This window comes from Perognathus longimembris, chromosome 14, assembly GCF_023159225.1.
Source record: "Perognathus longimembris pacificus isolate PPM17 chromosome 14, ASM2315922v1, whole genome shotgun sequence".
Taxonomy (NCBI): Eukaryota; Metazoa; Chordata; class Mammalia; order Rodentia; family Heteromyidae; genus Perognathus; species Perognathus longimembris.
This window is the reverse complement of record NC_063174.1, coordinates 39,769,589-39,784,014: the sequence shown is the minus strand read 5'-3', so window position 1 is coordinate 39,784,014 and position 14,426 is coordinate 39,769,589. Positions and strand designations below refer to the sequence as shown.

The following is a 14,426-nucleotide window of genomic DNA, read 5'->3' as shown; positions in this document are numbered from 1 at the left end:
TAATCAAGAGTAAACCAAATGCATCACTGTGGATGCTGCCATCAAGATACCACTGGGGTCTTTACCCTCCCTGTCATCGTGTTCTATAAAGCGGGACTCAATTTCCCATAAGCAGAAGCAGAATCTATTTAAATCCCACTTGCAAGGCCTGGGTGAGCTTCCTATTTATAGTGAAATCCTTTTTATAATGATCTCATATATAGTACCAGGAAATTGCTTATGGCTAGGTCAGGCCATAGGCCAATCTAGCCATGGTGTGTGCCTGACTTAACAACATCCCTCCATGAGTCTCTGAAATTCTCCAAAGAAGTGTATATGACAATAAACAGGGTCATCCAGCATAGATTGTTGTGATAGAGACATTAAATTTAAGTTCAAAGGGAATTTCCGCTTTTATCAGGCCAATCTTAATTTTTTTAACCACTTCAGGCTTAATAAATAACATATTGGGTGAATCAAGTTGATTCTAAAGTGATTTATGAAATGCTTGATAGGCAAGGTATGGCCAGGAAATGTTTGCCTCTAGACTTCCTGGGAGGCAGAGAACATGTGACTGGAGGCAGAATCTCAGGGGACACAAACAATCCGGAATAAATCTTGTCTCCTCTTCATAACTGGGCCCTGGAGTAGCACTTTCATCTCTTTGGGTTTCAGATACTTATCTGTCAATTCTTGCTTACAAAGATTCTGTAAGGATCAATGAGATAGTGACTGTAAAGCATCTAGTGTAAGTTTGACTACAGCTTTGTGCAATAATAGATACATGTATCCTCTCTCTTTCTTTCTCTCCTATCTCTCTCTTTCTCATGCTGATACTCAGGGACTTGAACTCAGAGCTTTGTGCTCTTGCCTTGCTTTTTCACTCAAGGCTGGTGATTCAACACTTGAACCACATTTCCACTTCCTATTTTTTCCTATCTTCTCAACAAGCAGTTGAATCAAAGGGAGGCTGAGTGGGAGAATGTGACCTGAAATCCCCTTCTCAAGAGATAGCAGCTAATGATCGTGTATTTTCTTGTACGGTTGTTGTGTTAGTCAGACTTTTGTTGCAGTGGCAAATACTTGAAAAGATGATTTTGATCATTTTTTTTTTTGCTTGTAGTTTCAGAGGTTCCAGTCAGTACTCACCTGCCTCCATGTGGAGAATCAGAGTGCAGTGGGGGGTGGGGGGCTTAGGGGGATTGGGCTGATTGCCTTCTGCTGGCTGGGAAGCATAGACACAGAACAAGAAGGGGCCAGGCCAAGATCTCCCCTTCAAAGGCTCCAAGTGGGTCTCACCTTTCATAGTGCTACCACCTCCTAAAAGTCTGTTCATACCTGAGCCCATCTGTAGATTAAACCATTGATCGAGTCAGAACCCTCATGATCCAGTCAAAACTCCACCTCTGAACACTGAAGCACTGGGACCAAACTGTCAACACACCAGCCTTTCAGAGGATTTTCATATCCAAACCAGTGGTATAGTCGTTATGTACGTTGTTATTCTCTCAGCAATTCAGGACCCTTGGCTACCCCCTCTTGAGCACCCTGGGAGCCTGCCATAAGCTCTAGTTAGCCTGCTATGGCTGATCCATCCATTTTTAGACATGGATCAGCTCTTTGAAGAGACAAGAAATAAACCAAGGGCAGTGAGTGATATGTAGAGTGACAGATGACTCTGCCACAGGAAAACACTGGCCTCTGTCCCCATGGGGAGGAGATCCCAGGGGACACCATGGTGACACCTGTTTACATCTCTGTCAATCCATTTCTAGGCCACTAATCTCACCATTGTCAGCAACATTTCTAGCATGCGAGGCCCATAGCAGTTACAGTGGTGAGTTAGACATGGATGCACCTGGATGATTTGTCCATGGTTGTTTAATGTGGGAGACCAAGCAGGTGTACACAATTTTCATCAGGAGCAGGGTCATCACGGTGATGCTGAGTGCCCTTCCAAAGGCGTGAAAGGTCACTGGTAACTGGGAACTGGGAGAGCTTCAGGCGAGAACTTTCAGTCTGAAACTAACCCTAAATGAGAAAGTGTTAGAGGATCAGATGCACAAGCTATTAGCCTGTCCCATGACATTTTACCAGAAAGGATACATTGAGTGCACTACTGCAGGAAGAGGGTAGTGGTTGAAGCAAAAAGGATTTCTTTGGAAATAAAGCATAGATATTCACTCGCTGTTAGTGTTGTGCTGGGTCATTACCAGTATGAAAAGTGCCAACTAGCATGTTATAACTGCAAGCACCAGGGCCTACCAGTGAGATTTTTAACTTTCTTCTCATGCCTCTGGACAAATACAGATAAATATATGTGATATTACTCTTACTCTGTGGGCTCATAACATTTTTTCCTTCAAATTATTAAATTCTGTTTATTTAATCATTTACAGAAGATCACTTCCTCCTTCAGTATCTATGTTGCCTTACTGATCATTTCTGAATTTTTAAAATTTATTTTATTTAAAATTTTTTTCCAGTCCTTGAAATCAGAGCCTGAGCATTGTCCCTGAGCTTCTTTTGCTCAAGGCTAGCACTCTACCACTGGAGCCACAGCGCCACTTCTGAATTTTTCTGTTATGTGGTACTGAGAAATCAAACCCAGGGCTTCATGCACACTAGGCAAGCACTCTACCACTTAAGCTACATTCCTAGCCCTCTATTATTTTTTAAAAAATTTTTGTTGTTCATGAGGCTTGAACAGGCCCTGTCCCTGAGCTTTTTTGCTCAAGGCTAGTGCTCTACCACTTTGAGCTACAGCACCATTTCTGGTTTTCTGGTGGGTAAGTGGAGATAAAAGTCTCATGGCCTTTCCTGCCTGGGCTGGTATTGAACCATGATCCTCAGACCTCAGCCTCCTGAGTAGCTAGGATTAGAGGCATGAGCCACCAGCGCCCAGCATTTCTGAAATTTTAATTCCTTGTAGCTCTTCATTCAAGAATTTATTCAATCAATGATCCCTTAGTGGTGAATACTGTAAAGAATTCTCTGGAAATTCTTTCATTCTCTCTTTTACTTCCTTGTCCTTATACAATCAGAGGATTATTGGAGACCATCAGATTCCTTAGTTACTTGAAGATTTTGTGAATTGGGAACAAATTAGACATAGAGGAAGTCCTCAAGAACATACAAGAGAGACAGATGAGGAAACTGGCTTGATAGATTGCGGGGGGGGGGTGGCATTAGGTACATGGGATTCTTTTATCACTTTTATATAGCAAGTTCTCTAAGTTGTGTGATTGCCACCTGTGTATTTTATATCCAGCTCAGCTTTGGTTTGCCCCCAGCCTCTAAATTTAATATACGCCTTCTTTAATTTACATTCACCAGTTGATAGATTTCCATTTGTTTCTTAATGAGGAAACTGTGAGTTTATTTGCTTCTTAGGCAAGCAAATAAAAATGGCAAAGATGTTAGTCAAATGGGGGGAAAAAAGGAACACTGAGGAACATATTTTATTAGCAGAATAGTAGTTTTGGAGGGTGGTACTGGTGTTTGGAGATTATTAGTAAAGCCACTTTGTATGCCATGCGGATGTGGTCACATGACCAGAGAAAGAAAGCCCATACTCAACAGACCACTGAGGGGGACCAGCTCCTCTGCCTCCCCCAAACAGCAAACACTTCTATAGTAGAGCATTTCCTACTTCCCTAAAGATGGAAATCAATGACTTAGAAACTGATTAAGCAATCCAAATAGCAACTGATAAATAGGTTAGTCCTCTGTAATATAATTCTCCTAGCTTTTGTCTTCCTACTTCCCCAGGTAAGTTTTCTATTCCTGGAGGCAAGACAGAGGCATGGAGGAAGCAAGGGCTAGAGGGAATCACATTAAAGTGGGTGAATCCGTTTATCACTTAGTGTCTGCCTGGTATTTCTGCTCACATATCTGCTTCCTTTTTACAGATTTGTACCCTATGGGACTCTGATTAATGTTAGCCAGTGAATAATGAAAAATAGCAGCAGACATTGGGGGTGCTGAGGAGGAAGGCATCCTGGTGGTTAAAGATTATCCCACAAGTAGAGAGACTTTTCTTTTTAGTTACAATCAAGGAGTGTGAAGGTGGCAAAGAAGTCCCTGTAACAAGGGGAGAGAGAGGTAGGAAAATGGAAGCTTTTCTCCCACATAAAGGACCTTTCTAAAGCTTTTTCAAATTCAGAATGATTCTGGTAGTCAAAGTTATGTGCTGTTCTTCTCAGGCTTTGTTCCAATATTTTTCTTTGCCTGTGTTTAAGGACTTCTAACATGGTATGTTCTGTTACTTGTGAGGGTCTTAAGCTTAGACTCACTAACTCATTGGACTCATCTGTGGTATGCAGCTGAGCTGAAATTTTAGCAAACCTGTGTCTAGATCTGATTCTAGGCACTTGGGGTATGAACATTACTTAGTGTCTGTGATAATCAAGTCTGAGTTTCAGGGAAATGAGTCTGAACAAAAGCAGACAACTGTGTTCCTGCAAGGATGTTCATCAATGTCCCTAACAGCATCTTCAGTGTGGTTCTTGGACACCAATACTTCTCCATGTTCCTTTTAGAAAGAGGAGGAACAACTCCTAGATAAGAATATATTTCTCAAAACCTAGGTCTAGCCAGTGACTTGTTCTCTTTTTCTCTGGTCACTCCTGTTTATAGTCCATATCTAATATGTGGGGGTTGGCTTGGAAGGCTGGTTATGTAGGGTTGAGAGTTCATTGCACTAGTAAGTCTCTTTTGGATGGTCCTGGATATTCATCCAGACATGCAGTCATAAGACCCAGGTGGCTTCTGTTAAAATATAGAGCCGAGGGAAATGGTAATGATTAAACTCCACAAGACTTGTAAAACCTGGCAACCAAGAAGGATCAGAAAGAAAACAAAAACACCATCACAACTTGGTTGTCACAGAACCTTGCATTCTGGAGCAGATTCTGCCACACTAACAAGAGAAGATGAAGCAGGAAGAACACATCTCAGCCAAAAACTGGAATTTTTCTTCCTTTTTTTCCCCCTTCTTAATGTTTCCACAGCCCAGAAAGGACCAGATGGGACAGTCATTCCCAATAACTACTGTGACTTCTGCTTGGGGGGCTCTAGCATGAACAAGAAGAGTGGGCGGCCTGAGGAGCTGGTGTCGTGTGCAGACTGTGGACGCTCTGGTGAGTGTGGCCCCTTCCTGCCCTGTGTGTCCCTAGACCAGGAAGTCTCCCATTTGCATTCTTCTACCATCTCGTGGTTGGGGAGGGGTGGGACAGTACAGTGGTGATGGCTTCAAGCAGAGCATGTTTAGACTTGTGTGGAGTCTTTCCACGAGGAGAACACTCCTTCATGCGGGTTGTTTGTAGTCCATAGCAAGGTAAGAGTGTCTGGAAATAAAAGCAAACTGCTTCCTTGAATGGCATGATGCACATGTAATGAAAGATATTTTTGTTTTATGGAGATACCTGGGGGCAAATCCACATGAATATTGGGAAGGTAGTCACACCTTGATATTGTGGGAGCCAGAGTTCCCTGGGTTTCTGGGTAGTGACCTCAACACACCACCATAAATGGCTATGCATCCCGTTTTCTCATACGGACTAGTAAAATGAAAAGACAAATAAATATGGGAGACACAAGGGCAGGGGCTCATCTGGAGTTGACTTGGCCTACTGTTTTCATCTCTAAACAATTCAAAAACTGAAATATCAAAAAGAAATTTTGTTCTTTTTCCTTCCTTTTTAAAAGTGAACTTAGGTCTTTGCTGTGGTTTTGGTTACACCATGATTTTTGCCTGTACATGGTTGGTTGGTACTGCTTATTTTTCCTATTGTTCTGTGTCATAACTAGAGCAAAGCAGAAGGCAGGGAGGATTTTGGATGGTCTTGTATTTCTTTGGTCTCATCAACTGCTGACCAGTAGGAGAAATAATTTGGTTGGGTGGATGGTGCTAGATGGAGCCATTTCTCCTACTTCTTGTGATACATTATGTGTAGTTATCATTTCAATTCCTTCCAAGAGAAGATGGAGATGATTACATGTTGGCTTGCTACAGTGACTCAGTTATTCCTTGCCATGTCTGACAGTCTTACCTTCAGCTCTTTCATGATTTGATGCTAGCTAGGGATGTTTAGGGCCTGAGATTGCCTTGAATGGCAAACTGTTAATTGGAAAAGGACTTGGTTTCTACTGTATATAACTCTCAGCACTAAATTCTCTAAGACCCTACTAGAGTGGCTCTTTGGTGCCATTCCATCAGTGATGGTCCAAATGTGATTCTTGATATTGAACTTTTTATTCCATCAGTGCTACCTAGAAAATGGTCCCTGTGATAGTAGTGGGCTCTGGTTTTTATATACTTGAAGGGAAACTAAAATAAATGAAATTCAACTCAGTGTTTTATAAGAGCAGCAGTCAGACAAAACCTCTACTGTCAAGAACAAGGTCACATGATGGGAAGATGCACTAAGCAGAGTATTATGGGCTGCCACAGGTTTGGACAGGTTAGATAGCTGTCTTAAGGTTAGACACTATCTCAAGGGACCTCATTACAAACTTCTGCAATGTCCCCCTTTTCTACAAAAGATGGTGGCACTTGGATCTATGGGCATCCGAAGTGGGAAGGTGTCATTTATTTATTTTCCTATACCAAGCCTCTCTTTCCACAACTTCGTTCAGCTATTCTTTCCCAGGTTCTTTCCGACTGCTTCAGGGGTCATTTTACACCAGCTTAGATATTTTCAATGTAATTGCTAGGGGTTGATTTTGGTGGATCACATAAGATCCATATTGGAAGTTACTGAAATAGTTTGATACCTTGGGAATACACAGGTGGCATGAGTCTGTGGGTGTAACTGTTCAGGCCGTTACAAGTTCAGGTGGGTGGATAGTTCTCTGAGGCCTCCCCTGGGGTTTTACCAGAGACTAGTGTGAACTTGGTTGAGCTGTGTTTCTTTTCCCTGCCTGTCTGCTCTGCTGCCTATGTTCCCTGGGGGAAGGTAGAATGTCCAAGCTGACACTTTTACAGGTACATCACTGCCTTATGGGGAGCCCAAAGTCAAAACCTGAGCTTTACAGCTTTCAGCATTCTGTATTTTCTAAAGGGTTTAAAAATCCCAGTTTCTCACCTTCTTGGTGTTTAGAGTTAAATTTACCAATCTAAACTTTCCAGAATAATGGAGACCTGGGGATGTTTAGTAGGTGTGTGTGTGTGTGTGTGTGTGTGTGTGTGTGTGTGTGTATGTACATGCATGGCTGCATTTGTGTATGAATACAGATCACAGAAATTTCCTCCAGTGGTTCAAGAGAATGTTATCTACCATTTATCAGACTTTCCAACTTCTTTTTTGCTTTCAGTATAAATGAGCGACATGGTGTAAGGCTAGAATGAAAGGGTTCTGAAAGAAGGGGATTAGAAAGCGGGTACCAATAAAAATAAAATGGATGGAGGTTTAAACACCTTGAATGGGTTCCCTGACAGTAATACCTTTGTAAAGCTGACTGTCAAAGTGACAGGCAAACAGTGCTCAAAGAAAGACCAATGGAAACAGCAAAGAAATACCAACAAGGCTTTAAAACCCACTAAGGAGAAGCTCTGGGAGGCAGGATTGAGTGAGCATGCATGCAGAAGAGGAGCGAGACTATATTTCCTCTCTTGCTATTTATTGGAAGGCCTTTATAGGGAAGGGATTGTGGCTGGGGGGCAGGGGGGAGGAGGGAGCGTCTTCTTTCCTGTAAATGTGTGCTGTGTCCCAAATCCTTAACTCTGGGGATGAACCTGCCTAGTCCCTCTTGGTGTGTCAATGGCTGTTAGGAATGACACTGTCATGACGTAATGAGAATATTAATGATGCTGTGTGTTGTTTAACCCATGTGCTGATATATTCATCATACATGTCAGCTCATTTGGGAGGAGAAGGCAGGAAGGAGAAGGAGGCAGCAGCTGCGGCACACACCACGGAGGACTTATTCGGTTCCACGTCTGAAAGTGACACCTCAACTTTCCACGGCTTTGATGAGGAAGAGTTGGAAGAGCCTCGCTCCTGCCGGGGACGCCGCAGTAGCCGGGGCTCACCCACAGCAAATAAAAAGGGCAGCTGCTAAGCCCATGGGACTGACTGGCCAATTAGCCACCCTCCTTCTGACTCTGGTCGTTGTTCTGGTTCTAATATATATTTTTAAATGAAAAACAACTTAGGGTTCCCCCTCATCCTTGCTCTTTTCTCCCATCGTCCATGTGTCCCCTGCTCCCCTTGCCATCCCTCTATTTTGGGTATGTACAACAGAAGCACAAACTACTGAAACAAAACAAAACCACAAGAGATGAAGATGTGCTATTTCTTTTCCCTAGAAATTAGGAAGTTAGGTGGATTTTCTCTTTGTTGGGGGTGGGGGCAAGGGGAACTTTTTTGACATGAGCAGAGTTGATTTCCTCCGTTTTTTGTTTTTTTGTTTTGTTTTTCTTTCATATTTATTGGTAAAATGAAGAGGAGAGGAATGCTGGGTTTGGAAACAAAGAACCAATAGTATTAAAAATTATTATTTATATATGCTAGCTATTATTAGAGTCAGACTTTTTTTTGAGAGAGAGAGAGAAAGGAAATCAAAGTAATATCCTGTTTAGAAGTAAGCCACTGGGAGGGGGGGATTTCCTCAATGGGAAGGTGCTGCCTGTGGAGTTGGTGGCTCCCCATGGCAGATCCTGCCCCCGCCCCCCCCCCCCCCCCCCCCGCTTACATGTCCCCCTGATCCCTTCAATCTTCCTCTCCGCTTGTGAGAAAAATGGCAGCAATCCCAGAGAAGCTTGGCCCTTCCGTGTCTGGCCTCCCTCCAGCGCTGGCCCTGACCAGCAGCCGCCGCCTCCCTGGCTTCACTCCTCCTCCGTTCCGCAGAGCTGCTGTTCCATTGTTGCCGTGGTTATCCACACTTTCCAACCGGTGAAGAGCAACATCTAAAGACAGGACTAGAATATAAGCCACAGTCACTCACAGGCTCAGCAAAGACAGAGCAAGCCAAGGCCGCACTCATGGAATCAAGGAAGGATAATACTGCATCGTGTATTGCCCCTCCCCTCGCCCCTGGTTAAAACACCTAACTGCCTGTTGGATGATCAAGCCTCCTGTGTTTCTGCTTCTACTTTTTTATTTTTATTTTTTTTAAATATATATATACAGTGCCTGCTAGGCACTCTGTTTTATGTCTCCAATAGCACCTGCTGAAATAAACCAAAGTGACACTTGCTCAAGGCCTTGAGGATACTGAAGACCTTGTTGGCAGTCCCTGTGAACAGCTGTGGGGCCCTGCTCAAAAGGTATGTCCTGGCTGGCCTGTCTTAGAATGAGGGCAAAACCATCATTGTTTTGGTTTTTTTTTCCCCCCCCCCAGTTTTCTTTGTCTTTTTCCTTTGGCTCCCCATGGCTTGCTCTTTTGTTGTGTTGGGTTCCTTCTTAGTGTGGGAGGTGGCGACTGGTGTGTCTTCTCCCTGGCCCATGGGGACCTTTGTGCATGCTTCCCCACATGGGCCTAGGCCCTGGGTATGGAGCTGAGGCTTGCTTGGGCTACAAGAGGGGCTCTGTGCAGAGAATGAAAAGCTTCTGGCTTTGAGCTTCAACTGCAAGAGAGAGTGGCTTGGGAAATGCTTGGCTGACTCTGTGTCCTTTGGCTAGACAAGAAAGTCAAGCCCAGAGAACGCAGGCTGGACTTGGCTGCTGGCCTTGGGTAGGGTTAAGGAGACGCAGCCATGGGGCACTGCATGTCCAGGGTAGTATTTATGCTCTGGGTACCAGTTTCCCTGCTAAGTCGATGAGTCCAAATTAAACAAGATTCCTGATTAGGCACAATACTCCAGTGGGATGTTTTGAAGAGTCTGAGCTCCCATGAAATGTGGCCAGGGTCTCTGGTCTCCATGAAAACACAGGCTCGTTTTGACTTGGGTTGAGAGGTCCAAAGAAGTGTCAGTAAAGCATAAATGTTTGAGAAGGTCTGCTTTGACATTCTAGCCTTGGTAGAACCCTTTGAATTAGAGCACTCATTAACATGAAAAACCAACCCAGTAAAAGTAAGGACCTTAGTGCTTTCTGGTAGCCTGAGACAGAAAGGGCTTCCTATTTTCTCCTCATTGAGATGAGTATAAGCTTTCTTGAGCATTGTTCTCAGTTTTGGGAAAGTGAGTAACAGCCTCCTATCCCCATTTAGGGATGTTCTGCCTAATCTGGGTGTGGTCGTGTTGCTAGAGAATATAGCATGAGCCTCCAATGTGAGATCATTCCGCAAGCTCATATGTGTAACAAAGACAACATAGTTGATCCTAGAAGATTTCTGTGAAGGGGATAAAGCCTGTTCTTGCACTTTCCATTTCTGTATTTTGTTCCTTTGATTCACATAGGGGATTCATAACCTATGACTTCATTGATGAAATGTGAGCTTCCATGTTAATAGAAGTATGCTTAATCTATAGTCATTTGAAATCTATCTAGTTCATGGTTCATGGTACTAGAATTATCAGTGGTGACTTGGCTTTGTACTTGGGATATTTTTTAATCTACATAATTAAAATAAATGATAAAGAGGCCACCTAATTTCAGAGTCTAGCTATGATTCTAATGGAGAGCCAATAGTTTAAAACTGCCTAACAAGGCAAACCCTCTGCAAATAACTATTGCTTGTCTAAATTTCCTTTTCCCTCCCTCCCTCCCTCCTTCTTTCCCCTTTCCTTTTTTCTTTCTATTTTTTTCTCTCTCCTTCTGTCTGTCTGTCTCTTTCTTTTCAGGGCTTCAACACACTTGCTTGCCTTTTTTGTTCAAGGCTGTCATTCTACCACTTGAGCCACACCTCCACTTCTGGCTTTTTGCTGGTTAAATGGAAATAAGAATCTCACCGATTCTTCTTCCCAGGATAGCTTTGAATTGTGATTCTTAGATCTCAGCTTCTCCAGTAGCTAGGATTACAGGTGCTACCAGTGCCTGGAAAGTTTACTTTTTTACTAGCTAGCTTGAGGTTCCATTTCTCTGATGGTATAAATATGAGAACAGCAATGTCATTTGGTGTCATATGAGCATCTGTCTGACTCTCCTTATAGCCTCTCTCAGCAGAATCATAATTTACATTCTTCAAATTAAAAAAAAATGAAAGAAACTTTTAAGATGGTTAAGTTTAAAGCCTTTCCTTTTCACTTGAGAAAAGTCATCCTGAAGAGAATTACATTTGAGAGAATAGACATTATTTTAGAGGCAAGCATCTGAAGGCTAAGGAAGACCATGCTGAAGAACAAGATAGAGGAAGAGAAAGTTGCTGTCCTGGGTTTCCAGCTACCTTGATGGTTGATGTTATGTCATTATTTCCCTTTCTCTAGGGAACAGCCATCAACGATGTGTGTGTGTGTGTGTGTGTGTGTGTGTGTGTGTGTGTATGATATTGTTTGAAGTATTTTCCTTGAAAGAGTTCAGTCAATTTACATAAAGAGACTGAGGCCTAGTAATTAGATCAAGAACCGTACCTAAGGCTCCACAGGGTCTCATAATTCTGGGGCTAGCCTTGAATTGCAATTCTTTATACCTATGTCTCCTATGTAATCAAGATGACAGATGTGTGCTATCACTCTTGGACTATTGGTTAGGATTGGGTCTTGCTAACTTTTTCTTCAGCTGGGCTCAAACTGTAGTCCTCTAGATCTCTGACTCCTGTGTAAGTAGGATTCCAGGTGTGAACCACCATGCCCAGAGAATTCTTCGGAAGGTCTACACAGAATTTTTTAGATAAATCACATTCTAACCCATTGTTTGAGACATTACCTTCCAATGCCTATGAAAGAAAAAGAGAACTTGTTGGAATGAGAAATTGCTGGAGCTATGTGGCCACCAATGTGCCTATCCTTTGTGTTGTTGAATTTGTTAAATAAGACCACTTAAAATTTGAAATGATAAGGAAATTAGAATCATCAAGATGAAAGTGATCTGGCCAGTTTCCTTGGTCTTCCTCTCAGTAAAACCTCACTAGAATGCTTCAGAAATGTCACCTAATTTCCTGAGTACTAGCCATAGGTATCCAAAATTTACTGAAACATTCAAATCTTTGGGGGAAACTGTTGATATAAAGGTGACTGTTGTTGAGATAAGTGATGGCTGTCTTTTCCAACCCAGAGTAATAGAATCTTTGTGTTACTAAGACTATATAGAGATAGGATACCATAATCATTCTAACACTAGGAATGAGGTGAAATGTGCATTTAATTTTTAAAGGTAGTTTAATGTCAGTAATCCAATTTATTGTTGGCATTTTAGGGAGGATTTAATTTATATATATTAAAAAAACCCCCTAAAACCACAATGTTTCTCATCAATACTATCCCTTTAAGTCTTCCTGCTTGCTTTGCATCTCTCTGTGCACCTAATGGGCTACAGCATGATATTGCTTTTATAAAGCACTTGAGGGAACCCCAGATCATTACTCGGGGAGAGAAGTAAAGGCTGTTTGGAGGTTCTCACTTCGTAGTGGAATAAAATTAATTAATTTTATCCCAATATGCCTCCTGTTACATCTGATGAATATGATCTTGAACATGTACTTAAAGTTTGGGCACTAGGAATTTGTCCACAGGGAAATGGTTTAGCTGTTGGAAATGGAGTTGCTTATGTTGCTGGTTTTCTGAGTGAGACAATTTTGGTCTTGGAGAGTAGATTGTAGAAGACGAATGAAAAATTCTAAGTTCTGGTCTTGATGATCGGCCATGTGACTTAGTTGTAGTCGTGCTTTGCCTTAGTTTCTTTGTGCCTCATGGGGAGGACATGTGGACATTCCCCCCCCTCCCCCGCCACAATCTTGATATATAACCAGCATTATCTCAGGATGACCTTTCCTTCCTTCCTTCCTTCCTTCCTTCCTTCCTTCCTTCCTTCCTTCCTTCCTTCCTCCCTCCCTTCCTTCCTTCCTTCCCTCCTTTCTTCATTCTTTCCTTCCTTCCTCCCTCCCTCCCTCCCTTCTTTTTTTTTGTGTCAGTCCTAGGGCTTGAACTCAGAGCCTAGGCACTGTTCCTGAGCTTCTTATTGCTCAAGGCTAGCTTTCTACCACTAGAGCCATAGCACCACTTCCAGCTCTTTCTGAGTAGTTTATTGGAGAGAAGAGTTTCACTGACTGTCCTGCCTGGGCTGGCTTTGAACCACAATCCTCAAAGCTCAGCCTCCTGAGTAGCTAGGATTGTAGGCATGAACCAGTGGTGTCCAACTCTTTCTTTTTGTGTTGGTCCTGATGCTTACTCCGGGCCTGGGTACTGTTTCTGTGTTCAAGGCTAGTGCCCTACCACTTGCCAGAAGCACCACTTCTGGCTTTTTGGTGGTTAATTGGGGATAAGAGTACCAAGGACTTTCCTACCTGGACTGGCTTTGAACCACACTCCTCAAATCTCAGCCTCCCGAGTAGTTAGGATTATGGGCATGAGCCACTAGTGCCATGATGATTCTTTAAACAACTCTATGGAGTGGACTAGAAACTACTTACAACAACCATATTACTGGTAAGGAAAGGGAAGTCCAGTCCAGATTACTGGTCTGAAGTTCTAGGGTCAGCACATGGTGTCTCGTCTTCTAATACTTTTATTCCATCTTCAGACCTCTTCTGATTTCTTGAGTAAAATTAGCAAAAAGTATTGAAGTATTTATTTATTTATTTATTTATATATTTTTTTGGCCAGTCCTGGGCCTTGGACTCAGGGCCTGAGCACTGTCCCTGGCTTCTTCCCGCTCAAGGCTAGCACTCTGCCACTTGAGCCACAGCGCCGCTTCTGGCTGTTTTCTGTATATGTGGTGCTGGGGAATCGAACCTAGGGCCTCGTGTATCCGAGGCAGGCACTCTTGCCACTAGGCTATATCCCCAGCCCTGAAGTATTTATTTTAAGACCTGGTTTGGTTGAGAAAAAGATATTTAATATTGTAAAACAAAAGCAAAACAATAAGACCAACCTAGGATTCCTCTATGAAGAAGCAATACTGAAGTCCTCATGCGGTTCCTCAAAGAACCCAGGTTGAGCTTTCTGAATGATTAGGGATGATTAAGTGTCAAAGAATGAATACTTCCAACCCAGTTTTGGTGACGTACTCATGTGCTTCTGATACTAAAACACTGAATTAACCACTTGATTAAAGCAATTTCTGACTGCCTACTCAAATGAGCAATATAGGAAAAAAAAACATTCCATTTGGTTGATTTACAGACTAACAGAATGATGGAAGATCCCAATCAGAACTGAGTTATTAGCTTACAAATACTGTCATTAGATTTTCTTTTTTTGTTGTTTTTGTTTTTGTTTGTGGGGCTTGAACTCAGGGCCTGGGGGCTGTTCCTGAGTTCTTCAGCTCAAGGCTAATGCTCTACCACTTTGAGCCAGCTCTACTTCCAGTTTTCTGGTGGTTAATTGGAGATAATAGTCTCATAGGAACTTCCTACCTAGGCTGGCTTGGAGCTGCTATCCTCTGATCTCAGCCTCCTGAGTAGCT

At 42.7% G+C, this 14,426-nt stretch overlaps 1 protein-coding gene across 3 annotated transcripts in view; it reads left to right on the top strand.

The window, feature by feature from the left end:
- Dpf3 (double PHD fingers 3) overlaps positions 1 to 14,426 on the top strand; it is a 242,640-nt gene that overhangs the window by 178,487 nt on the left and 49,727 nt on the right. For 2 of the 3 annotated variants that reach the window (XM_048362472.1, XM_048362473.1), the window contains exon 8: positions 4,992 to 5,120. In XM_048362472.1, coding sequence (XP_048218429.1) covers positions 4,992 to 5,120 — 129 coding nt within the window. Of the gene's footprint in view, positions 1 to 4,991; positions 5,121 to 7,840; positions 8,148 to 14,426 lie in introns of those variants that run through there. The other variant, XM_048362475.1, reaches the window with a different exon arrangement.